This window comes from Phocoena sinus, chromosome 12 (assembly GCF_008692025.1).
Source record: "Phocoena sinus isolate mPhoSin1 chromosome 12, mPhoSin1.pri, whole genome shotgun sequence".
NCBI lineage: Eukaryota > Metazoa > Chordata > Mammalia > Artiodactyla > Phocoenidae > Phocoena > Phocoena sinus.
Genome location: NC_045774.1, coordinates 15815695 through 15840340, shown reverse-complemented (window position 1 = coordinate 15840340; position 24646 = coordinate 15815695). Strand labels below are relative to the sequence as shown.

The following is a 24646-nucleotide window of genomic DNA, read 5'->3' as shown; positions in this document are numbered from 1 at the left end:
TGAGCCATGGCCGCTGGGCCTGCGCGTCCGGAGCCTGTGCTCCGCAACGGGAGAGGCCACAACAGTGAGAGGCCCGCGTACCGCAAAAAAAAAAGAATCTGCCTGCCAATGCAGGGGACACGGGTTCGAGCCCTAGTCTGGGAAGATCCCACATGCCACAGAGCAACTAAGCCTGTGCGCCACAACTACTGACCCTATACTCTAGAGCCTGCAAGCCACGACTACTGAAGCCCACGCATCTAGAGCCCGTGCTCCGCAACAAGAGAAGCCACCGCCATGAGAAGCCGGTGCACCGCAACAAAGAGTAGTCCCCGCTCCCCGCAACTAGAGAAATCCTGCACGCAGCAACGAAGACCCAGTGCAGCCAAAAATAAGTAAATAAAATAAATAAATTAAAAGAAAAGAAAAGGAGTCCCTGCCACATCTTAACATCTTGCTCACTAGAGCAAATACACATTGTGTATACATCTCTATAGGTACTATCTGTCTGTGATAACAAGGTTAGGACAATTAAGATTAATTTTCAGTCGAGTAACCATGTGTACATATTTAAAGATAAAATAATACAGAAGGGTTTATAATGAAAAATAACAATTGCTTGCCCTGTTCCTCCCTGCTCCCAGACTGCCTCAAGTGAACACTTTTAACTACATATTTGGGTCTTCTGGTGATTGTCTTCAGTCTCTAAAGCATATGCTTAAACTGCTATTTCTTTATCAACTTTGGACATCATCTACTGACTTCTTGCCAAGATGGAGGAGTATTTACACCCTCTAAACTTACTCCCTTCCCCACATATAGTTATACCGTAATTTTTGCTTCCTCTATTGTGGTTACCTTTGTAACTTTGAGTAATATACTTTAACCTCAATTTTTTGTTCCATAATTTGTAAACTGACACTATCCCTTAACCCTTCCACTTTGTAAGAAAGGATACTGATTTTCCAACTTATTAGGGGCTTTTTTTTTTTTTTTTTCGGCACGCGGGCCTCTCACTGCTGTGGCCTCTCCCGTTGCGGAGCACAGGCTCCGGATGCGCAGGCTCAGCGGCCATGGCTCATGGGCCCAGCCGCTCCGCGGCATGTGGAATCTTCCCGGACCGGGCACGAACCCGCGTCCCCTACATCGGCAGGCGGACTCTCAACCACTGCGCCACCAGGGAAGCCCCTAGGGGCTCTTTTATATTGTCAGAGTTGATAGCATTTCATTTTGTTCTGAGCAATAAATAAATCTTCTGCATTTTGTTGATTTTTGTGTTGAAAAGTAATAACCATCATCACAAACATTAATGACTGGGTCAACACTTTGCTGAGCTACGTAGCATGCAAGAGTTTATTCCCTGCTCTTTGTTTCTAATATCACAGACTCCTCTAGTATTGAGGAGGAATAGTCAGATGTTTTTCCTTTTTTTTTTTTTTTTGGCCATGTGGCTTGTGAATCTTGATTGCCTGACCAGGGATTGAAAGCAGTGAAAGCATCAAGTTCTAACTACTGGACCACCAGGGAATTCCTTGTTTTTCCTTTTTTTACACTTTTATCAGTTGCTTGAAATCATGTCACAGTTTCTTCTTACCTAAATCATGACTCTTGTATAGTATTTTTGTCTTTTTCCTGGAATTTATCTCCCTCTTCACCCTTCCCACTCCTCAGGTTGAGAAGAGGAACAGATACCTTCTTAACGTGGCTCTAATTTTTTCAAGTTTTTTAAATTATTTGGTTTATAGCTTGGATTCTATTGCATTCTCCTTTTTGAATTCTGCTAACTTCTCATTTGGATCCATTGCATATTAGGATCAACATTAGCCATTATTATAATTATTTAATTAGGATCTTTGGTCCTTAGGGTGCAGGAAAATTGGGCATGGGTAGTTTTAAAACTGTTCACTAATTTAGAAAGCCTAATGGTAATTTATGTTTACTCATAATTAGGCTGTACATGCAAAGTGAAATGTTAAATTACTTTGCTGTTTGCTAGAAATATTTCAGGGCACTGGCAATTGTATATGTCAGATTGTCAAAAACGGGAAAATGATTTAATAACTTAGTAAATATAGCTTGCTTTAGGCATCTTTCAAAATATGGAATCCTGGGAAAAAGCAAATAATAAGAACCTTGTAGTGAAAATTTTGGAAACCACCCAATAATGGTCTAAGGAAGCTTTATCCTGAGCCTTATGTGTTCCGCTTCTTAATAAATGACTGGTGACATGCTTTTAAAACTATTTAGGGTTTTTTAGTAAATTCTGTGTCCCTCTGTAGAGTAAGAAATCAGCCAAAGAAACTCACATGAGTTTGGTAGATGTATATTATCTAGCTTAGGGGAAGTAATCTCTTTAATTTACTTGATTTTTAGAATGTGCCTATAGCAATGTGTTTGATTTTAGATGTCACAAATATTCATCTAGAGAAGAATGAGTAAGTGAATATGATGGTAATTGGATGTATTGAGTGAGGCTGCTTAACCTGAAAAAGATAAGGCTTGAAATGGTCATGATATGTTCAGGTGTGTAAAAAGTGTTGGTTGGATAGAAAATTCAGCATATTCTTTGTGACTGCAGAGCGTAGCACTAAAGGTTTATATAAGTGAGTTATAAAGAGGGAGATTTCCTCTTAATACAGGGAAGTGTTCTGATAATTAGTGTGGTCTGAATGTGCAAAGGACTGTTCCACATCAGTGCAGCTCTTCAACTAGAGATCGTGGTACCAATTTATGAAGAAGTTAGACTTGATGACCCTTCTGACCTTGAGAGTCTATGAATCACCCCTCTGGAATTTGAATTGAATTCAGGGCAAATGACCCACTCAAGAAGTATTTTGAGAAATGAATTAGTAGAAGTCACTAAGCTATTTGAATATGGTAGCAGTACAGTGAACTGGTCAACAGGAATCTAACATCTCAATTTGAATGGCCCTACCCCTTATTTGCTCTGTGATCTGGAACAACTTAGTCTTTCTGAACTCAATTTTATTATCTGTAAGATGGAGTAATAATAGTGCTTACTTTATAGGATTGTTAGAGACAGTATAAGATTGTTTCATAGTTTCTAAGTTCTTACCTCAAAAGATAGTGTATGTAATGTGCTTAGGATTTTGTCTGGCGCATGACAAATATTTAGTAAATGATATCTTTTTTTTTTTGAATTTACTTCTTTATTTATTTTTTGGCTGTGTTGGGTCTTCATTGCTGCGCACGGGCTTTCTCTAGTTGCAGCGAGTGGGGGCTGCTCTTCGTTGTGGGGCGCAGGCTTCTCATTGCGGTGGCTTCCCTTGTTGAGGAGCACGGGCTCTAGGCGGGCTTCAGTAGTTGTGGCACGTGGGCTCAGTAGTTGTGGCTCACAGGCTCTAGAGCACAAGCTCAGTAGTTGTGGTGCACGGGCTTAGTTGCTCCGTGGCATGTGGGATCCTCCTGGACCAGGGATCGAACCCGTGTCCCCTGCATTGGCAGGCAGATTCTTAACCACTGCGCCACCAGGGAAGTCCAATATCTCTCTTATTACGCTGCTTTTAAAACTTTTTAAAAAGTGCTTTCACTGTTTTATTTTAATGAACTTTACAGGTAGCTTGCCTAAGCTTATTTGTGTAGAAACAGTACTTTCTATTTGGGTTAATTAATCCAAAGTTTATAATATTTTCAAATGGACGGATGATTTATTAATATAACCTAGTCTGTGAGTATTTAAGTGTTTCTCTAGTTGGTGTGCCTTGTTTGCTGATTTTTTTAAATATTCTTTTGTTATTTGGAGAGTCTGTATTTATACCTTTTATAGTGTCCTTAAACCACCTTTTCTTAACTATTTACTGTCTGGTCAGTCAGTATTAAATGGTATCCTTTGATTCCTCCTGTCACCTATATGACTCAATGATCTAATTCTACTTTCCCCTTTTTTTCCTCTTCCCATTGTTTTTAGTTGCCTTCTTTCTATTTTGTCAGAACAAATAACATTTAAGTATTATTATTCCATCACTGTCTTTACCCTTTTAGTTTTTTTTAAAAAATAGTTTAAAAAACTATTACCTATTTAAAAAATAGTATAAAATAATTTAAAAAGAGTTAAAAACAGATGTTATTCAGAAACTATTGCAATAGGGGAAAAGAGACCTCAGTATAAAGCTGGGCTCAGTTCCCAATACAGCATGAGCAAGTGGGGATTTATAGCCTAGGAGCAGGGTGGGCATCAGTGGGTAGAAAATTACTAAGAGGAGACATCAGGGGTAATGGGGGCTTCTGGCTAAAATAGCTTGACAGGATTCTTGCTGAAGGCAGACCAATCCACCCTTTTACTTTTAGTCTTTGCTCTAAAATTGGATCTGTGTCCTTTTCTGATGTATCCCTAGTAATCCCTTGTTTAGATGAAGCACATCTTCTACAAGATTCCTTAGGAAGGGCTTGTGTGTACAGCATTCCCTGAGTTCTTGCACATTCAAGACTTTTTTTCCTATAACCTTGATATTTGAAGAACAGTTTTGGCTGCATATAAAATCCTTGGCTTACACTTTTAAAAAATCAGCCTTATTGAGATATAATTTATGTAAAAACGCACCAATTTTAAGAGTATGATTTGAAAATTTTGACAAATATAGGTGTGTAACCACCACCCTAATGAGGTAAAACAGGGGTGAGCAAACTACATCCCACAGGCCAAATCTGGCCTGCTGCCTGTTTTTAGAAATAAAGATTTATTTGAACATAGCCACACCCATTCATTTATGTCTTGTGTGTGGCTGTTCTTGTACTTCAATGGCAGAGTCGCATAGTTGCAACAGAGACTATACGGCCTGCAAAGCCTAAAATATTTACTGTTTGGATCTTAACAGAAGTTTGCTGATCTCTGATGTAGAACATTTCTTTCACCCACTAAGTTTTCTCGTGCCCTCTGCAATTAATCTCCTCCTTTAACCCCTGACTCCTAGCAACTGCAGATTGGCCTTCTGACACTATGGTTTTGACTTTTCGGGAATTTAATATTAGATGGACTCATATAGTGTAAATCTCCTGGCTTCTTTCACTGAGATTAGTGCTCTTGAGATTTGTTCATGTTGTTGGGTATATCAATAGTTTGCTCCTTTTTTTTTTTTTTTTTTTTTTTTTGCGGTACGCGGGCCTCTCACTGTTGTGGCCTCTCCCATTGCGGAACACGGGCTCTGGACCGCAGGCTCAGGGGCATGGCTCACGGGCCCAGCCGCTCCGCGGCATGTGGGATCTTCCCAGATTGGGGCACAAACCCGTGTCCCATGCATTGGCAGGTGGACTCTCAACCACTGCGCCACCAGGGAAGCCCTACCTTTTTCTTGATAATGTCCTTTGAAGCACAAAAGTGTTTAATTTTGATGAAATCCAGTTTATCCATTTTTTTTCTCTTGCTCATGCTTTTGGTGTCATATCTAAGAATCCACTGCCAAATCCAAGGTCATGAAGGCTTGCCCCAGTATCTTCTTCTATGATTTTTATTATTTTAGTTCTATGTTTAGATCTTTGATCCATTTTGAGTTAATTTTTGTATTTGATATGAGGTAAAGATTGAACTTTATTCTTTTCATGTGGCTATCCAGTTGTCCCAGCCCCATTTGTTGAAAAAGACTGTTCTTTCGCCATTGAATGGTATTGGGACCTTTGTTAACCTACTGATGTTTAAGTTCCTTCCTTGTAGCCAGTACAGTGAACTTCTAAGTCCCAGACCTGTGTTCACTATTTTAGTACTTAGTGTTGTAGTTTCTCTTTCTGGGAGTAATTTTGTCTGTGCTTCATCTGCATTCCCTACTTCCTTCTACTTAGTCTTTTAAACTTCAGTCCCTACCTTTGCTTTCTATACCCACAGGCTTGCAGCAATAGCAGAAGCTTTGTTGGAATGTGTTGTTTATTTTTCTACTGATAGGTAATATGAAGTCTGGATATTCTCTATGTCCTAGTAATGTGAAGGCATGGGTCATGTGTGGTTTTGTTTATGCCCCTTCTTGATCTTAGGTTTAGGTGGTTTTTGAATGGCTATGTGGAGAAATTCAGATTCTGGTGGGCACCATTACCCTCTAGAACCTGGAGGCTCCACAGTTGATGAATACATTAAATTCATTTGCATAAATATTTTAAACTTCTCATGATGCTTAAGTCTCATTTTAAAATAGCTGTGGCAACCTACTGAATGGGAAAAGATATTTGCAAATCATATATTTGATAAAGGGTTAATACCCCAAGTATATACAACTCAATAGCAAAAAAAAATCAAACAATCCCATTAAATAAACGGGAAGAGGATCTAAATAGACATTTTTCCAAAGAAGACATACAGAATGCCAACAGGTACATGAAAAGATGCTCAACATCATTAATCATCAGGGAAATGCAAATCATAAACCACAGTGAGGTACTGTCAGCTCATACCTGTTAAAATGGCTGTTCTCAAAAAGACAAGAAATAGGGCTTCCCTGGTGGCGCAGTGGTTGAGAGTCCGCCTGCCGATGCAGGGGACACGGGTTCGTGCCCCGGTCTGGGAGGATCCCACATGCCGCGGAGCGGCTGGGCCCGTGAGCCATGGCCGCTGAGCCTGCGCGTCCGGAGCCTGTCCTCCGCAACGGGAGAGGCCACAACAGTGAGAGGCCCGCGTAACGCATAAAAAAAAAAAAAAAAAAAAAAAAAAAAAAAAAAAAAAAAGACAAGAAATAACAAGTGTTTACAAGATTATGAAGAAAAGGGAACCCTGGTGCACTACTGGTGGGAGTATAAATTGTTGCAGCCACTCCAGAAAACTGTATGGAGCTTCCTCAAAAAATTAAAAATACAGCTACCATATGATCCAGCAATTCCATTTCTGCATATTTATCCAAAGAAAACAAAAACACTGATTTGAAAAGATATACGCACCCCCATGTTCACTGCAGTATCATTTACCATAGCTAAGATATGGAAACAACCTAAATGTCCATCCATGGATGAATAGATATGGATGCTGTGATGTATATATACAATGGAGTATTATTCATCCATAAGAAAGAATGAAATCTTGTCATTTGTAACATGGATGGACCTTGAGGCTATTATGCGAAAGGAAATAAGTTAGAGAAAGACAAATACTGTATGATCTGACTTACATGTGGAATCTAAAAAAATAAACAAAAAACCAAGCTCATAGATACAGAGAACAGATTAGTGGCTGCTAGAGGCAGGTGGGGTGCAAAATGGGTGAAGGTAGTCAAAAGATACAAACTTCTAGTTGTAAAATAAATGTCATGGGGATGTACAGTATGGTGACTGTAGTTAATGATACTCTGTTGCATGTGTGAAGGTTACTGAGAGAGTACATCTTAAAAATTCTCAGCACAAGAAAAAATATTCTGTAACTGTATGGTAATAGATGTTAACTTATTGTGGAGATCATTTTCTAACATATACAAATATTGAATCATTATGTTGTATATCTGAAACTAATATAATGTTGTGTGTCAATTATACCTCAATTTAAAAAAAAGAAATCTGAAAAAAAAAGTTGTTCATAGTGTAGCCAAATTAAGCAAAGCATGTTTTGATTAAAAAAATTTATTTCTGGGGCTTCCCTGGTGGCGCAGTGGTTGAGAGTCCGCCTGCCGATGCAGGGGACACGGGTTCGTGCCCCGGTCCGGGAGGATCCCACATGCCGCGGAGCGGCTGGGCCCGTGAGCCACACCTACTGAGCCTGCGCGTCTGGAGCCTGTGCTCCGCAGCAAGAAAGGCCGCGATAGTGAGAGGCCTGCGCACCGTGATGAAGAGTGGCCCCCCGCTTGCCACGACTAAAGAAAGCCCTCGCACAGAAACGAAGACCCAACCCAGCAAAAATAAATTAATTAATAAACTCCTACCCCCAACATCTAAAAAAAAAAAAAAAAAAAAAAATTTATTTCTGGATTGTTAAAGTCAAGTTGATACATTTAATCTTACAGATTTTAGAGCTGTAAGGACAAGAACTATGCTATTTTGTTTATTATCACCCTAAGTATGTAGCACTGTGTCTGGTATGTATTAGACAGACAGTAAACTTACTGAGTGAGTTAATAACGCCTTTATTGAATAATTACCGTGTGCATGGTTAATAAGGGTTATTGAAGTTTAACATATTATATTTAATCTTAAAGAATTGATAGTTGGGGGAGCAAATATATACAGTCAGCCTTCTATACCCATGGATTCTATCTCCATGGATTCAACCCACTGTGTACTGAAAATATTTGAAGAAGAAAGAAGTTCCATAACAGTTCAAAAAGCAAAATTTGAATTTGCCACATGTTTGGCAACTATTTACATAGCATTTACATTGTATTAGGTGTTATAAGTAGTCTAACCATGATTTAAAGTATATGGGAGGAGATGCGTAGGTTATATGCAAAAACCATGCAATTTTATATAAGATGCTTGAGCATCCACAAATTTTGGTATCTGCTGGGGTTGTGGAACCAACTCCCTATGGACACTGAGGGAAGAGCATATTGACCTTGCTTTCCTTCTTGAAAAATTTGTTTCTCTTGGGCTCTGTAACAGTATATCTGCTTGATTTTCATCTACCTCTGTGTCTGCTCCTTGTCATAATCTTTGAAGGCTCTACTTCCTTTGCATTTCTCCTAAATGTACACTTTTGTATATTCTTACCTGGCCACTTTAGTTCACTTCCATTGGTTTAGTTGCCATCTATACAACTAGTAATTTATATCTCTGTTGTAGGTTTTTCTCCTGCGCCCCAGATGCATTTATCCAACTGACTGCTATATATCTCTATGTGTATGGTCAGTAGCTCCTAACTGAATAAATAACTTGTCCTTTTTTTCCTTAGCTCTGATCCTTGTCTAGGATTTTGCAAATCAGTATATGACATCAACATTTCAACCGTTAACCCGCTCCCACCTCCAAATCTAGTCAGTCAGGTATACATTACCTACTAAATATAACTCAAATCCTTCTACTTTTCTTCATCCTTACTTTCATTATTAAAGACCAGGTTGTGATTACCTGAGCCATTGCGACAACTTTCAATTTTGCTCTCTTCCAATCTAGTCTCTACAGTGTAGCCAGAATAATTATTCTAAAATATGTCTGATCATGCCACTTCCAGCTTAAAATATTGCTTCATTCATTTCAGAAAATGGAATCATCAAGACAGATAAAGTATTTGAAGTAATGCTGGCCACAGACCGCTCTCACTATGCAAAATGTAACCCTTATATGGATTCTCCACAATCAATAGGTAAGCTTTGGGTTTCTGAAAACGTCACAAATTTTACTCATTTACTCTGTAATCTATGTAAGTAAAAATAGGCTGGGACCCAGATGTGTATCTAGTACCTTGCTAATTTGAGTTTTATGCCTTAGTAAGTTTCATAATCCCAAACTTACTCAGTTTAATAAAATGATGTAATATATGAAGTGTCTTTTCTATTTTTTAAACAATACATATAAGAATTCTATAAAAATATTCTTAAAACATACTTTAAATGAAAACTTACAGTTTAAGCTATGTGCTGAGTTTTCTTTAGGGTCTTCAGTGTTGACTAAGGTTGGTTTTTGCATTAGCATCAATCTTAAAAATCAGTATTAAAGGGAATGTGTAACTAAGTTATTACTGACTTCTCTGCTTCACTTGCCCTGAATTTTTTGGTTTGCGCTTGTTTTTAGAAAGTTCCATATTTAACTCCTTCTCCTGAAGCAGGTTTTGCTGAACTGCTGAGCCTTGGCAGTGGGCGCCTTTGAGGCTTAGAAGTGCCTCAGGATTCTGTGGGCCAGCTGCCGTGCTGCCTTCTTTTGAAGCACTTTAACAGTCAGCAGAGAAGATCCTGGGGAGCTTCTGAACCCCGAAGGCACCTGCTACCACCGCTCAGTGAAAATTGCTTCAGACGCAGAAGCAGGTAAATAAGTTTTGAGAAAGCAACACTGGAAGAAAAAACTAAAAGCTAAAAATGGAGAAAAGATTGTTTTAATTAACATTAGTTGATAGTGTAAAGAGTAAATTGAAGTAGCTTATTAGTCTCTTAAGCTACTCTGATTGCCAGTTCTAGTTTTTTTTAAGGTGCCAAAAATATGAAGCAATTTAATTTTGCAAGGATTTTGCATACTCTGTGATATATGGAAGCTTATTTTCTTTTTATAAATCTAAAGAAAAAACATCATAAATTTATCAACTCAACTTCATGGAATTCTTCCTTAACTAACTATATGGGAGAAGAAATTTTTGGAAATAGTGGGACTGTTGTACTGAGCATACTAGCCTTTGGCATGATTATATTTTCTAATTTTAACTGTGCGTGACAGTACTGTAAAGTACAAAATAAAAGTTTTATTTCTTGAGATCATAAAAGTGAAAATAATTTTTATGAAAAACAACTTATGGACGTTAGAAAAGGAATTACATGGAGTATTTCGTGTGTTTTTACAGTTGAATGTATCAGTAGTTCTCTTCTTCTTTTGCAGGGTTCCAAGCAACAATCAGTGCTCCACACATGGTAAGTTAACTTTGGTCATTTGGGTACAAATGGATCACATTTTTCCTCTAAGAGTGCTTTCTTCAGTAAAAACGGTTTAAAGAACATTTTTAACTTTTAATTATATCAGTTTTATCATCTATGAATTATGTAAATTGGTAATGAATTAATAAGAATAATCTTATTCTTAATACAAGATGTGTAGAAGGAACTCTCTTTGGTAGAAACTCATTAAAGTTTTTGGTGGTTGTCATTAGTATCTAATCATGTAAAAATTGTATATAAAATAATTGTATATAAAAGGTTATTTACTTAGAGGTGTGTTAATTAAGGGAGGGAATATGTTTAAAATATAATAGACATATTAAAGAAATCTCAAGTTGAATAATGTTTCATATTTTATTTGGATAATTCATTAGGGACTGGTCACGTATAGCAGTTATGAAGCTGTATAACTCTGAGAAGGACCTGTTTTGAGTTACTTAGCACTTTTAATCTGTTGCGAATTTTCTTGGGTTTTAAATGTCAGTTATTTGAATCAGTACTCTGTTGGTTTTTGGTGAAAAGAACAATAGCTTTTCTGATTCTCTGCAAGTATTTGGGGTTGGAGAAACTCTTATTTAAACTTAAAGCCTTCTTTATACCAAAATAAATTCTACACGTATATTCATAGTGAACTAATAATTTTACTAGAAGAAAAAAATAGGCAATGTATATATAAATATTTAATAAAAATGACTTTAAACATAACAGAAGACCTAGAAGCCATTAAAAAACCTGATATATTCAATATTTTGAAACATTAAAATCTTGAATTTCTTTAGATGGAAAATATAAACAAAATCAGAAGAGGAAAAACTGAGGGAAATATTTGAAATACATATGACAGTATAGGGCAAATCTCCATATATTTACATATATGGAATACATATATATACATGTGTATGTGTGTATCCTATATATTAAGAAGTAAAATACTACTAAGCCCAAAAGGAAGTGGGTAAAGTACAAGAATATAGTTCATAGAAAAAGAAATACAAATGACATTGGCATTTAACCAAATGAAAAGATGTCATCTTCACTTATATTTAGTGAATTGCAAATTAGCACTACAATAAAGTACCATTTTTCTCCTATCATCAGAAATTAAAAGTTTATTACTTTATATTAGAAAAGGGAAACTGACAAATTATTGTTTTTGTTGGGAAAGTAAATTGATAGTGTTTTTGGAAGGCAGTTTGGCAATACCTAAAACATGTGAGATGAATATACCTTAGACTCTCCAGTTTTATTTCAAGATATTTATCCCATAAAATATTTGCACAAGTACAAAATAACTGAGGATATTTATTAACACATTATTTATAATAACAAAAAAATAACAGTAATCACTAATAGTCCACTAATAGTGGATGGTTAATAAATTATAGTAAATCCATACAGTGAAATACTGTGAAGTGAAATGAATAAAGTTCTGTAAATACGAATATGGCAAGATCTTCAAGAAACATCATAAAAATAGAGTGCAGAAGACTATTTAGAGTTCTTCTTTTAGTTATGGAGTAGGAATGGTTTTTGTACGCATTACCTATTCAAAGAAATTAATGATTAACAAAAAAATTGTAGTCTTAAGATCCCTGAATACGCTTTGAAGTGCTACTTAAAAAGAAAAATTTATATAGAAGTATTCGTTTAGTGATAAAAGTTATTTTAGAGAATTGGTACTCAACATGTTTGGGAAATTGCCTGGAGATAAATGGGAAATACTGCATGAAGTTTTTCTTTTCTCTGAAGTGTGGTGCTGAGTGTCCAGTTCACTACCAAATGAGACGTGGCACTAACTCCACTGCAAATGGTGCATTTGTAAACAAAAATAATAGCTTTATTAAGATGTAATTTATCCCTTTTTAGTATACAGTTCTGTGGTTTTTAGTCTGTTCAGAGTTGTACAAACATTACTACTATCTCAATTCAGAACATTTTCATCACCTCAGAAAGGACCCCTATACCTGTTTAGCAGTCAGTTCCCATCCCTCATTCTTCAGGTCCTGGCAACTAACCTGCTTTTTGTTTCTATGTCATTCTGGACATTTCACATAAATGGAATAATACAATATGTGGCCTTTTATCACTGCTTTTTATATTCTGCACAGTATTTTCAAGGTTTATCTATGTTGTAGCATGCTTCAGTATTTCATTTCTTTTTATTGCCAAATAATATTACATTGTATGGATATACCACATTTTGTTTACTCATTCATCAGTTGATGGACATCTGGGTTCCTTCCACTTTCTAGCTACTATGAATAATGCTGCTATGAACATTAGTTTACAGGTTTTTGTGTGCATATGTTTCCAGTTCTCTTGGGTATATACTTGGGAGTGGAATCTGCTGGGTCATATGGTAATTCTGTGTTTAACATTCTGAGGAACCGCCAAACTATTTTCCAAAGTGGCTGCACCATTGTACAACCCTGCCAGCAATGTATGAGGTTTCCAATTTCTTCACTTCCTTCTCAACACTTGTTATTGTATGTTTTATTTATTTTATCCATCCTGGTAGCTATGAAGTGATATCTCATTGTGGTTTTGATTTGCATTTCCCCAGTGGTAATGATGTTGAGCATCTTTTCACGTGCTTATTGACCATTTCTGTATCTGCATTTAATGAACCTCAAAGTCACAGGTTTGGAAGTAACTACAACCCTGGAATATTTTCCAAAGTCTTACTTACAGAAAAACGTGAAATGGCATCCTGGTAGCAGTGAACATATTTAGCATCCAGATATTGAACCCCAAATTCCATTTCTTGCTGAAAGAGACTAGCACTTCATGGAAAAGTGACTAAATTCCAGAAAGTGAAGAAGTACTCAGAGGCTAATGGGGTAATGTCAGGAGGACATTAGGAGCAGGTTTAAAGAGACTCCCAGAAGCCAAATTGGAGACAATTTGAGAATCAAAAAATGGTAGATAGTGAAGACAATGGATTATAGCACAGTGAATTCAGAAACAAAAATCTCTGAGTCCATAGGGATTTAAAAATAAAATAGCAAGATGGGGAAAAAATGAAAAACAGAAGAATACCAATTATGTGTGGAAAGAATAATAGAATTTAAAAAATCAGTTCTTTGTAATTATCAGTGTAATAATTGAATTAGGCAAAGATCATCAATTAATCTAAAACCATTGAGAAAAGTTGTTGGGGAACAGAAATATCCATGTAGTCTCAGATTATTATTCGACATATTAGAAAAATGTGCCTTGAAAATAGAGTGATCTAGTGGTTACCACATTTACTGAGTGGTTGAGCTTGTTAAGTCCAGTAGTGAGATGGTCCAATGTTATGTGCATCCTGATGTGATGCAGTAGGAGGTGCCCTGCAAGCCCTGTGTGCTGTTCTTGCTCAAGTTCTTTGATCTAAATCTAACCGTGAGGAAAGTGACACATCTAGAATGTTTGTGGTATTATGTAGGACAACTGGACAGGTCTTTTAAAAGGAGTCAGTGTTCTGATAGACAAAGGAAAGTGGTGGATGGAACAGAGTTGGGGAGAATATTCTAGATTGGCACATGCAGTGCATGAACTTTGAATGGATTGGTGGGGGGAACAGCTGTAAAGGAGATTGGGGAGACAATTGAGGAAATTTGAGTGTGGTGTTTATGTTGGATGATACTACATTAATGAGTTTCTTGAGTGTGGCAATGGTGATGTGGTTGCAAAGGAAGATGTCCTAGTTTGGTTTTTTTGGCAGATACATGCTGAAGTATTTAGGAGTGTAGTATTACGTCCACAGCATATTTTCAGGTGGTTTGGTAAAATAGTATGGCACAATATAAATAGTTGGTGACTATATGAGGAGAAAAGGATGTTCATTGTACTTTCTGTGGGTTTGAAATTTTTCATAATTATAAAAATGAACTTTAAAAAAAATTAATTTTTAGATTTAGAAATGAGCCTGGATTATCCAGAAGAATATTAGCTATAGTGATAAAAGCATGCAAAAAGCTAATAATTGTGATTGAAGGCCTTGACATTTTTAATCTGAATGGGACTTTAATAATAACTTAGCATACCCCTCTTTAAAAAAACAAATCTTATGCAAATGTAGTACTGAAAAAAAATTCCTGAGTTTCTTTTGGAATTAAGTTGGGACAGTACTGTCTATAGATTAGGGATTGGCACCTTAAAGAAGTCCCTTCTAGTCCTTTCAGTTTTGGACTCAGGAAAGCCCAGGTGTTAAAGGAGTTATTTTGTTTCTTTGATTACTTCATACAAATATGATACTTGTTATTTTATTAATGGAAATTATTAAACTTTCAGGGGATACTGATCATTTTGAAAAATCCGATAAAAGCTTCTTCCTGAAAAAAGTTCACGAACTCTCTCTTAGAGACTCCATTCTTCGGGCTAAGCCTCTTGTCTAAGAACAATAGCTTTGACTAAATAAAATGTCCCCAGTAGTTTCCTCAGTAAAAGTTAATCCAGTGTGTCTCATAGAAACCTCATTAACTAACACTTTCTTGTTCCAGTGGTTGATGTTCATAATGATGATTCAGAGATAGTATTCCACTGTATCATTTTGAAGCATCAAATAAAGATAAGGTTAGTCAGATATTTTAAAAATTTTTGAAACAATCTCAAACTTATGGGAAAGTTGCGAGTACACTGTCAAGAACCTTTCTTTACTCCTTTTGAGAGTAAGTTGCTGAAATGATGCCCCATCACTCTTCAATACTTCAGGGTGTAGTTTATTTCCTACAAAGGACATTCTGCTATGCAACCACAACATAACCATCAAAACCAGGACATGAACATTGACACATTACTACCATCTAATCTTCAAACTCGTTTTCAGTTTTTCCAGTTGTCCCTATGATGTCCTTGATAGCAGAAGAATCCAGTGCTGAATCACTGCTCTTTTGGTCTCCTTCGATCTGAACCAGATCCTCAGCCTTTCTTTGACTTTCATGGCCTTGACTCTTTTGAAGAAGTCAGGCCAGTTATTTTCTTGATGTCCTTCAGTTTGGGCTGTCTAGCGTTTCCTCATGATTCCATTCAGGTTATGCCTCTTTGGTGGGAAGATCACAGAAGTGATGCTAGGTTTTCATTACATGGTATCACAATACAGTTTTGATTTGTCCCATTACTGATGTTGTTCACTTGATTAAGGTGGTGTCGGCCAGCCTTCTCCACTGTAGAGTTACTGTTTTTGGCTCTTGTAATTAATAATTATTTTGTGAGGGGGTACTTTGAGATTATGTGTCTTTTCCCTATTTATTTATTTATTTATATCAGTATGCATGGTTTCCTGTCTTTTCCCTTTCCATATTTAACTTCTAACAGTGAAAAACATGGTTCCTTTTTCCTTGATATATTCATTTATTTGATCAATCCGACTGTATATAGCCCATTTCCCGCTGCTGTCACTTTCTCCCCCCACCCTTCTCATACCACCCCGTCCTCCATCATTTATGTCTGACGCCTGGCACTGGTCCACTGTGTTGTGCAGAAATTCTCCTTGTCTAGCTTGGATTCTGACTCCTGTTTGGATCTGCTTCCCTATGCGAACACAGATGCCCTCCTCATCCTGCTTGGGCTCTGACACTTCTAACTGGACACTGCAGCTACTCTCTCTGCCACCGGGGTATGGGCAGCTACCTTACTCAGCCCAACTTAATGGCTTTAGGATCGATTTGTTCAGAAAGGGAATGGATGGGACAGGATACCAGGAGAAAAGGGAAAGGAGGGTAGTAACCAGATTTTTTTGATTAACCAAGTCATTTTGTTCTCTAACCAAGCAAAAGAGGGAAGCCACTGATTATTTGACAGTTATATACAAGATTCCTAAGAGAGAGTTTTTCCAAAAATACACTAAATGGAAGTAAAAGATCAATTAACTGTTAATTTTACCTTTACAAATGACTTCGAAGTACCTTAAAGAATAGCAGCATCAGGTCATTGAGCTGTAATGGTTGAATTTTCATTAATGTGAATATTATACCTTTTATTCATAAATCCTTTAGAATTTATAAAGTACTTTCATACTTCATCACTTTTGCTCGCAGTGGTACTGCTATGGAGAAGGCAGAATAGGAACAACTTTTTTCTCTCCATTTTAATGATGTGGAAACTGAGGAACAATGAGCTAAAAATAAGTTCCAAAGTCAAGGGGTAATAAATGCAGAACCAGTAGAATCCAGTACTTTGAACACTTAATCCAGGATTCTTTTTCGTAGTACTAGTGGTTTCCATTTGTTAGGCAAGAAGCTCTTTGCAAAAGAATCTATATGAAAAATTGAAATTTTTAGTTATTTCTCTGTTACCCTTTTACCAAACACACCAACCACTGGTCTACATTTGTGTGTTACTCCTAAGGGGTTCTGTGGAACCTTTATGACTTTCTGGAACATGGTTTGAAAATCCTTGGATTATATGAGGCTACATCTATTAATGGCCGTCTCCCCTTTTTATGTTAATTGTGAGAAAAGATAGCCTTAACATCTTTTCTTTTTAACTTTTTAATATGGAAAATCTTCAGCACCACACATGCAAATAGAATAATACAATGAACCCTTAAGTAGCCATCACCCAACTTCAGTAATTACCAAAAATTTGCTAATCTTGTCTTATATAATTGTTTCTCTTTTGCTGAAATATTTTAAAGCAATCCCAAACCGAATATTATTTTACCCCCAAATAGTATAAATCTGAAAGACTTAAAAGCACAACTACAATACCATATCATGACTAACAATGTTCCTTAGTATTATCTTATATTTAGTCCATGTTCAAACTTGGCCAGGTGTTTCAAAAAATTCTTTTACAGTTGATTTGTTTAAATCAGGATCCAAACAAGAGGCTTACATTGTACCTTTTTAGTCTTTTTTAGTCTTTTTAGTCTCTTTTAATTTTAACAGTCCCCCTTTTTAAAATGCCATTTATTAATTGACAAAATTTGTTCATTTATCCTATAGAATTTCCCATATTCTGAACTTGGTTAAATGTTTCCTGGTGGTGTTTAACTTGTTCCTTTTTTTTTCTTTTCAAGAAAACTCCTTAATGGTTCTTCTGTTCATCACATCAGGAGGTACATAAATGTCTGATTCTCCACTTTTAGTGATTGGAATAAACAGTATTTTCAAAAAATTTTTATTAAATTATAATATACACACAATAAGGTGCACATATCTTAAGTGTACAGCTTGATAAACGTGTTTACGTGTGTACATATATGTAACCACTACCCAGATCAAGATACAGAATATTTCCTGCACCCCAAAAGGCTCCCTCAGTCAGAAAGGCCTCTTTTCCTAGTCAACCTCTATCCTCAAGGTAACCAGTATTCTAGCTTTTATCACCTAAGTTAGTTTTCCACAATAGGGAGTTTCCATTCTATCCTCCATTTTGAATGTTACCTGTTTCTGATGATTAAAAAAAAATTTTTTTTTAATTTTGGCATAATTTCAGACTTACAGAAATGTTCTAAGAATAGTACAAATGATTCCCATATACTTTTTACCCATACTCACCAAATGTTATCATTTTACTTCATTTGTTTTATAATTTATTCTTTCTCTCTCCCCCCTCTCTCCCTTCCCATATATATATATATATATATATATATATATATATATATATATATATATATTTCCTTTTTTATGAACTCTTTAGGAGTAATTTGTAGGCAGAATACTTTTTACCTTTAAAAATAGGACATTCACTTAAATAACCATAGTGCAGTTGTCCAAATCAGGAAATTAACATTGATTAAACACTTAGCAAATTTACAGACCTTATTTAGATTTCATCAGTTGTTCTAGTAATGTCCTTTATAGGAAAAGAAAGTTGCAGGTCAGGAGTTTCATTCAATTGCCTTGTCTTTTTAATCTGGAACAATCCCTCAGTCTTTTCTTTTATGGTCTTGAAAATGTTTATGAACGTTATAGGCCAGTTATTTTATAGAATGCCTCTCAATTTAGGTCTGTCTGATGTTTCTTCTTGATTAGATATGAGTTATGCATATTTGCCTGGAAAATCCCAGAAGTGATTTATTTTAGCAGATGTCATGTGATGTCAGAGTGTCCCATTATTGGTGATGTTAACTTTAATCATCTGACTGAGGTCGTGTCAATCAGGTTTCTCCACCAAGAAACTTCTGAACTCCACTGTAAAGTTACTACTTTAACGTTTTGTAATTAATAAGTGTCTGGGGCAAACACTTGGAGAGTATGTAAATATCTTGTTACTCATCAAATGATAATACACTAGTTTTAGCATCCATTTGTGATTTTTGCCTCAATCAGTTATTACTGAAATGGTTGCCAAATGGCAATTTTCTAAGTTCATCATTTCATCTATATTTAAAAACAGTTGAGAACAGTTTCTCCTTATTCTCCATTTATGTATGTATAGAAGGACGTGTTTACTTCTGTCACTATGGATTCATGGATATGTATTTTTGTCAACCAAGATCTGAGAGTGAATGTGCTTATTGCTACTGGATCTGATGATTTTTAATAATGAATATACCAGGCATTTAAGGGCAGCTTTTGAGATAACATTTATTAATTCTAACCTCATATTTTGGAAGAGCACTAAAATGTAAGTTTATAAAGAGGATGGAGTAGAGAAGGCTTTATTTCTTGGTTTGGTCCAAAGCATAACCAACATGATTTTATTTGATTTGTCATTTATATATACTGTAAACATAAAAATATATATCGTTTGGCCCCCTTAATTCCACTTGTAGGAATTTGTCCTGTAGATATATTTTATAAGATTATTAAAAAGGTTACTACATTATCTTACAGGTACACATTTTAAGATTATTTTATCTCTTGTTATAGAAGATTGAAGCTAACTTAAATATCTCTCATCAGGTATATTTATTACTACAATACATTCATACAAAAATATACTCTTCAGCCTTAAGAAAGAGTGAACACACTGTTTAAATAGTGATAAGGAACCTCCTTCAAGATATAATAAATTTATAAATGCATATGTATTTGCTTATATATGCATAAAGTGAATATGTTTGGAAGAAATCACTAGAAACTGGTAACATTGGTTGCCTCTAGGGAGTGAGACTGTTTGGGGACAGGGGTGAGATGCAGACTTTCACTGTAAATCTTTTTGTAGCTTTTGACTTTGAATTAATTAAATTTAAAAAATTTGCACACTGGAGGTCTAAAATTACTGAACACTTTATCTAAAACACAAGAATTTTAATCAAACAAGAATTTTTTTATACGTAATTCCTGTGTAGATATAAGTATATAATATGTTATGTTTTCATTGTTTTGGTAGATGACAATAGTAGAAAAATTGGTGACAAGTTAGCAACTTTATTTGTATGCCATGGTGTATATACTTTATAGAGTCTTGAAAAAAAATGAATACTTGCTTTGTTTTCTTTTGGCAGCATGCATATGCACTAGAACTTCTATTTGATCAATTGCATGAAGGAGCTAAAGCTCTTGATGTAGGATCTGGAAGTGGAATCCTTACTGCATGTTTTGCACGTATGGTAAGAGCTTTATTTACCATTCTGGCCCCAACAGAAGCATATTATATGATTTGGCTGTGTGTTTTTTTCACTAGCAGTTTTTGAAGGTTTTCTATATATGCATAAAGTGAATATGTTTGGAAGAAATGTTCCTTTTTAAATTCTATTAAGATAGCAGTTAGAATATGTATCACCTAGGATTTCTTTTTGTTGTTGAAGTGACAGAACATTCAGTCAAAGTGGCAGAACTTGAAGGGAATTTAATGGAAAAGTCTAGAGGTATATCTGACTTCTTGTATGGCTGGATTCAGAAGAAAATCAAAGGTTGTTATGGACAATGGGTTTCTCTCTGGTTCTTGGTTTGACTTTGCTTTCCTCCACATGTTGGCTTCATTTTCCGATGTGTTCTCTGTGATCACAAAGTGGCAACCAGTAGCTCCCAAACTTCAATCTTCCAAGTACTCTCCTGGCAGAACAGAATACAGCCTGATTTCCAAACACTCCTACAGGTTTATTGGGATTGAAGTAGAGCTTTTTTTACATTAAGAAAAATGCTCTTATAAAAATGCGTTGTGGGCTTCCCTGGTGGCACAGTGGTTGAGAGTCTGCCTGCCGATGCAGGGGACACGGGTTCATGCCCCGGTCCGGGAAGATCCCACATGCCGCAGAGCGGCTGGTCTCCTGAGCCATGGCCGCTGAGCCTGCGCGTCCGGAGCCTGTGCTCCGCAATGGGAGAGGCCACAACGGTGAGAGGCCCGCGTACCGCAAAAAAAAAAAAAAAAAAAAAAAAAAAAGCGTTGTTTGTTATACTTCAGATTTTTATCATCAGAGGCTTATCTGGTAAATGACTATCCACAGTATAAGTCTGGAGGCCCACTCAAGCACCTTGAAGTAAAGGTTTATCTGTGTTCAGATAATCAAATCAGGTTGATTATGAAAAATCTTGTACGTGTAGGCCAGCTTGGAAGGGTATGGTTTAGTTAAGTTAGGATTTATGGATCCTTTAGGACTAGAATCCATTTAATTTGCTATGCATATATAATTGGCAGACTACTGGAATGTAAGCTCCAGAGAGGTGGGAATTTTGTCTGATTTTTTTTCATTGATGTATCCTAGGCATCCAGAGCAGTGCCAGGCACACAATAAGGATTCAGATATTTGTTTTCAGTTGTTTGACTTGTTTTGTACAAGTTAAACCCTCACTAATGGGATGTAACTAAATACTAGAAATGGTATTTAATTAATGACTTCTCTATACTTGACATGTTTATGGTTTCAGAGGCATAATCATTTTTTAAAATATCATTAGATTTCTGAGTTATCTTTTTGGAACTGATACTAGTCAGTGTTTTTCACACATTTACCATGTGTTAGTCTGTGTTCTCAATGCTTTTCCTGTATTCTCTTATTTACTCCTCACATGATTTATGAGGTGTATACCCCCTTCCTCCTCATTTTTCAGTTGAGGAAGCCTGATTGATGGAATAACTTGTCAAGGTTATAGAGTTGTAAGTAAGTGGTGAAACCTAGATGTGAACACAGGCGGTCTGACTTCAGAGTCTTTATTGTGTTAAATTTATTTTACAATTAATATTTATACTTGGGGCCTTATGTATTTTTATATTTCCCACATGTGGCAGTAGAATCAGGTATAGAAATCCCTATACAAAAATTTTTTTATGTAACATTTTAATATTTAAAGTCACACTTTTAAATAGAATTTAAATAAAAAATGGTTGCACTAATAAGTACAATTTAATATTGGTAGCTGAGTCCCACTTCAAGATCCTGGATTTAAAAACTAGAAATTGAAGAAAGCTATCATTTTTCTTAGTATTACAAGTTTTTGTAATTTATTCTAGCTTCTTAATTACTGAAAGTATCATTATTCATTTAAGGGTTATAGTTGAGAAAGTTGTATTTGCCAAATAATTTATAATAAACTGAGTGTTTAACAATCTAATTGGAGACTTAAGCTGTTTATTTGTCCTGATTTCTCATTGCAGAATATGACTTTGGATAAAGAAATACTTTAATGACGCTTTAGAAAAATAAACTTAGACCAGTGAACTATTGAATTATTCTTTCACTTCCAGGTTGGACCTAGTGGAAAAGTCATAGGAATTGACCACATTAAAGAGCTAGTAGACGACTCAGTAAATAATGTCAGAAAGGATGATCCAATGCTTTTGTCTTCAGGGAGAGTGCAACTGGTTGGTAAGTATCAGAAAACTTTAAAAATTTCCTCTCTGGAGAATTTTTATTTTCAGAAAAATCCCATGCAAGCTAAATAATACTCAGAGCTAGTTATTGCATTTTTTTTAAATTCACTTTTTTTTCTTTTCGTGGTACGCGGGCCTCTCACTGTTGTGGCCTCTCCCATTGCGGAGCACAGGCTCCGGACGCGCAGGCTCAGCGGCCATGGCTCACGGGCCCAGCCGCTCCGCGGCACATGGGATACTCACGGACCGGGGCACGAGCCCGTGTCCCCTGCATCAGCAGGCGGACTCCCAACCACTGCGCCACCAGGGAAGCCCCTTTACATTCACTTTTAAGTACTAAGCAAGAAAAAGCAATTACTCTAAAATGTTACACTGGTTCTACCTTGACCATGGGTGACATGACAACTATTTCAGAAAATGCCATGTTGAGTTCGTTCTTCATTGCTTTTTAAGAAGTAGTATCAAAGTAACAAGTGTCGAATATAAAAAATTTAAACAGTGCAGAGATGTGTAAGATAAAAAAGAAAGCCCCTCTTTTTCCTCCTGAAGTTTTTTAGACATATAAATGTACATATGAATAAACTGCACACACACATGGTTTTTAAATTGACTCATACTCTACATATTGTCCTTCAGGTTGCTTTTTTCCATTCAGCAGTATGCATGGACACATTTCCATGTGAGTACATTTTATATTGTGAAAAATAACAGATATCAAAATATGCATAAAACATAAATGTGAAGCTTAACAAACACCTGTTTAATCACCACACTGATCAAGAAATGGAACATTATTGGCGCTTCCCTGGTGGCGCAGTGGTTGGGAGTCCACCTGCCGATGCAGGGGACATGGGTTCGTGCCCCGGTCCGGGAAGATCCCACATGCTGCGGAGTGGCTGGGCCCGTGAGCCATGGCCGCTGGGCCTGCGCGTATGGAGCCTGTGCTCCGCAGTGGGAGGGGCCGCAGCGGTGGGAGGCGCGTACCGCAAGAAAAACAAAACAAGACAAAGAAATGGAACATTATTAGTACCTAGAAAGTTCTCTGCTTGCTTTTTCCTCATCATGACTACCTCCCTTTTCCCTAGCGGTATTATTACCTTTATGCATTTACTACCTAATTGCATTTCCATAAATGATGTTTAATTTAATCTTGAACTTCAGCTAAATGGAACCGTACAGTATATATTCTATGATGAATGACTTCTTTTATTCATTATTATGTCTGTAAGATTCATCCTTCTTTTTGCATATAGTTCATTTTTATTGCCGCATAGCATTCTATTGTAGGAACATTACCAGAATTTGTTTATTAATGCTGCTGTAGATGGATATTTTGGGTTGTTTCTGATTTGGAGATATATTCACAATGTACGTAAGTCCAGATGCTTATGTACACTCATCATACAAGCACTCATTTCTTTAGGCGTGTTGTTACAGTTCATAGAGTGACCAAAGATACTGCAAAACTGTTTTTTGAAGTGACTGAACCAACTTACATTCCCAACAGTAAGGCATCAGGGTTCCTATTGCTTCACATCTCTACCAGTACTTGGTATTATTAGATTTTTCTTTTTGCCCACTTAATGTATGGCAGTATCTCTGTGATTTTAATTTTGTATTTTCCTGTTAATCAGTGAGGTTGAACACTATTTCATATGTTTGGCCATTTGGATTTCCTCTTTTGTGAAATGCCTATTCAGATATTTTGTTACTTATATTTTTCTTTGATTTGTAGGACTTCTATAGACTAGCCCTGTGTCTAGTTGTACATATTATCAATCTCTTCTCCCACTCTGTGAATTGCCTTTTCACTCTCATACTGTACTTTTTTGATAAATAGAAATTCTTAATTTTAATGTAGTCAGACTTACCAATTTTTTTCTAGTGCTTTTTGTGTCCTGTTTAAGGCACTCTGAAATCATGAAGATATGTCCTTATATTAGTTCTCAGAAGCACTATCATTTTAACTTTTCACATTTAGACCTTTACCTTTGTGATGTTCATTTTTGTGTATGTTTGAGGTAGGGGTCCAAGCATCTATTTTTTCTTTGAATATCCAGTTGTCACAGCATCTTTTATCTAAAAATCTATCCTTTCCCTGCTTTAAATCTCCGATAATTCTTCACACTGGGTAGTTCTATCTGAACAGATTTTTAAAGCTTTTTTTTTCTTTCAGTGGGGGATGGAAGAATGGGATATGCCGAAGAAGCCCCTTATGATGCTATTCATGTAGGAGCTGCAGCCCCAGTTGTGCCCCAGGCAGTGAGTTGGTTTTCTTCTGTGTTTGTTGCTTTATTCAACTAAAGCTCTTAAAAATTTATAGGAAATGACTTCTATTGATGTTCAAAATATCATCTATGTTACGTTGTGCTTTTTTTTTCTTTTTGGTTGATAATTATGCTCAACTTTTAAAAAATTGAAACGCTGTGCATTTTAGTTGCAGTTAGTAGGCAGTTTTTTCATATGCAGACAGTTGTATAAAT

The 24646-nt window shown here is 36.2% G+C and overlaps 2 protein-coding genes across 5 annotated transcripts in view; one reads left to right on the top strand and one right to left on the bottom strand.

Moving 5' to 3' along the window:
* The window catches only part of PCMT1 (protein-L-isoaspartate (D-aspartate) O-methyltransferase), a 45699-nt gene that overhangs the window by 7765 nt on the left and 13288 nt on the right, over positions 1–24646 (top strand). For all 3 annotated transcript variants that reach the window (XM_032651780.1, XM_032651778.1, XM_032651779.1), the window contains exons 2-6: positions 9098–9202; positions 10423–10454; positions 19858–19962; positions 22038–22158; positions 24340–24425. In XM_032651780.1, coding sequence (XP_032507671.1) covers positions 9098–9202; positions 10423–10454; positions 19858–19962; positions 22038–22158; positions 24340–24425 — 449 coding nt within the window. The remainder of the gene's footprint in view (positions 1–9097; positions 9203–10422; positions 10455–19857; positions 19963–22037; positions 22159–24339; positions 24426–24646) is intronic.
* LRP11 (LDL receptor related protein 11) overlaps positions 19976–24646 on the bottom strand; it is a 66167-nt gene continuing 61496 nt past the window's right edge. Inside the window, exon 7 of one of the 2 annotated variants that reach the window (XM_032651776.1) lies at positions 19976–20407. In XM_032651776.1, the coding sequence (XP_032507667.1) occupies positions 20388–20407 (20 nt within the window). In that variant the 3' untranslated portion in view covers positions 19976–20387. Of the gene's footprint in view, positions 20408–22544; positions 23103–24646 lie in introns of those variants that run through there. The other variant, XM_032651769.1, reaches the window with a different exon arrangement.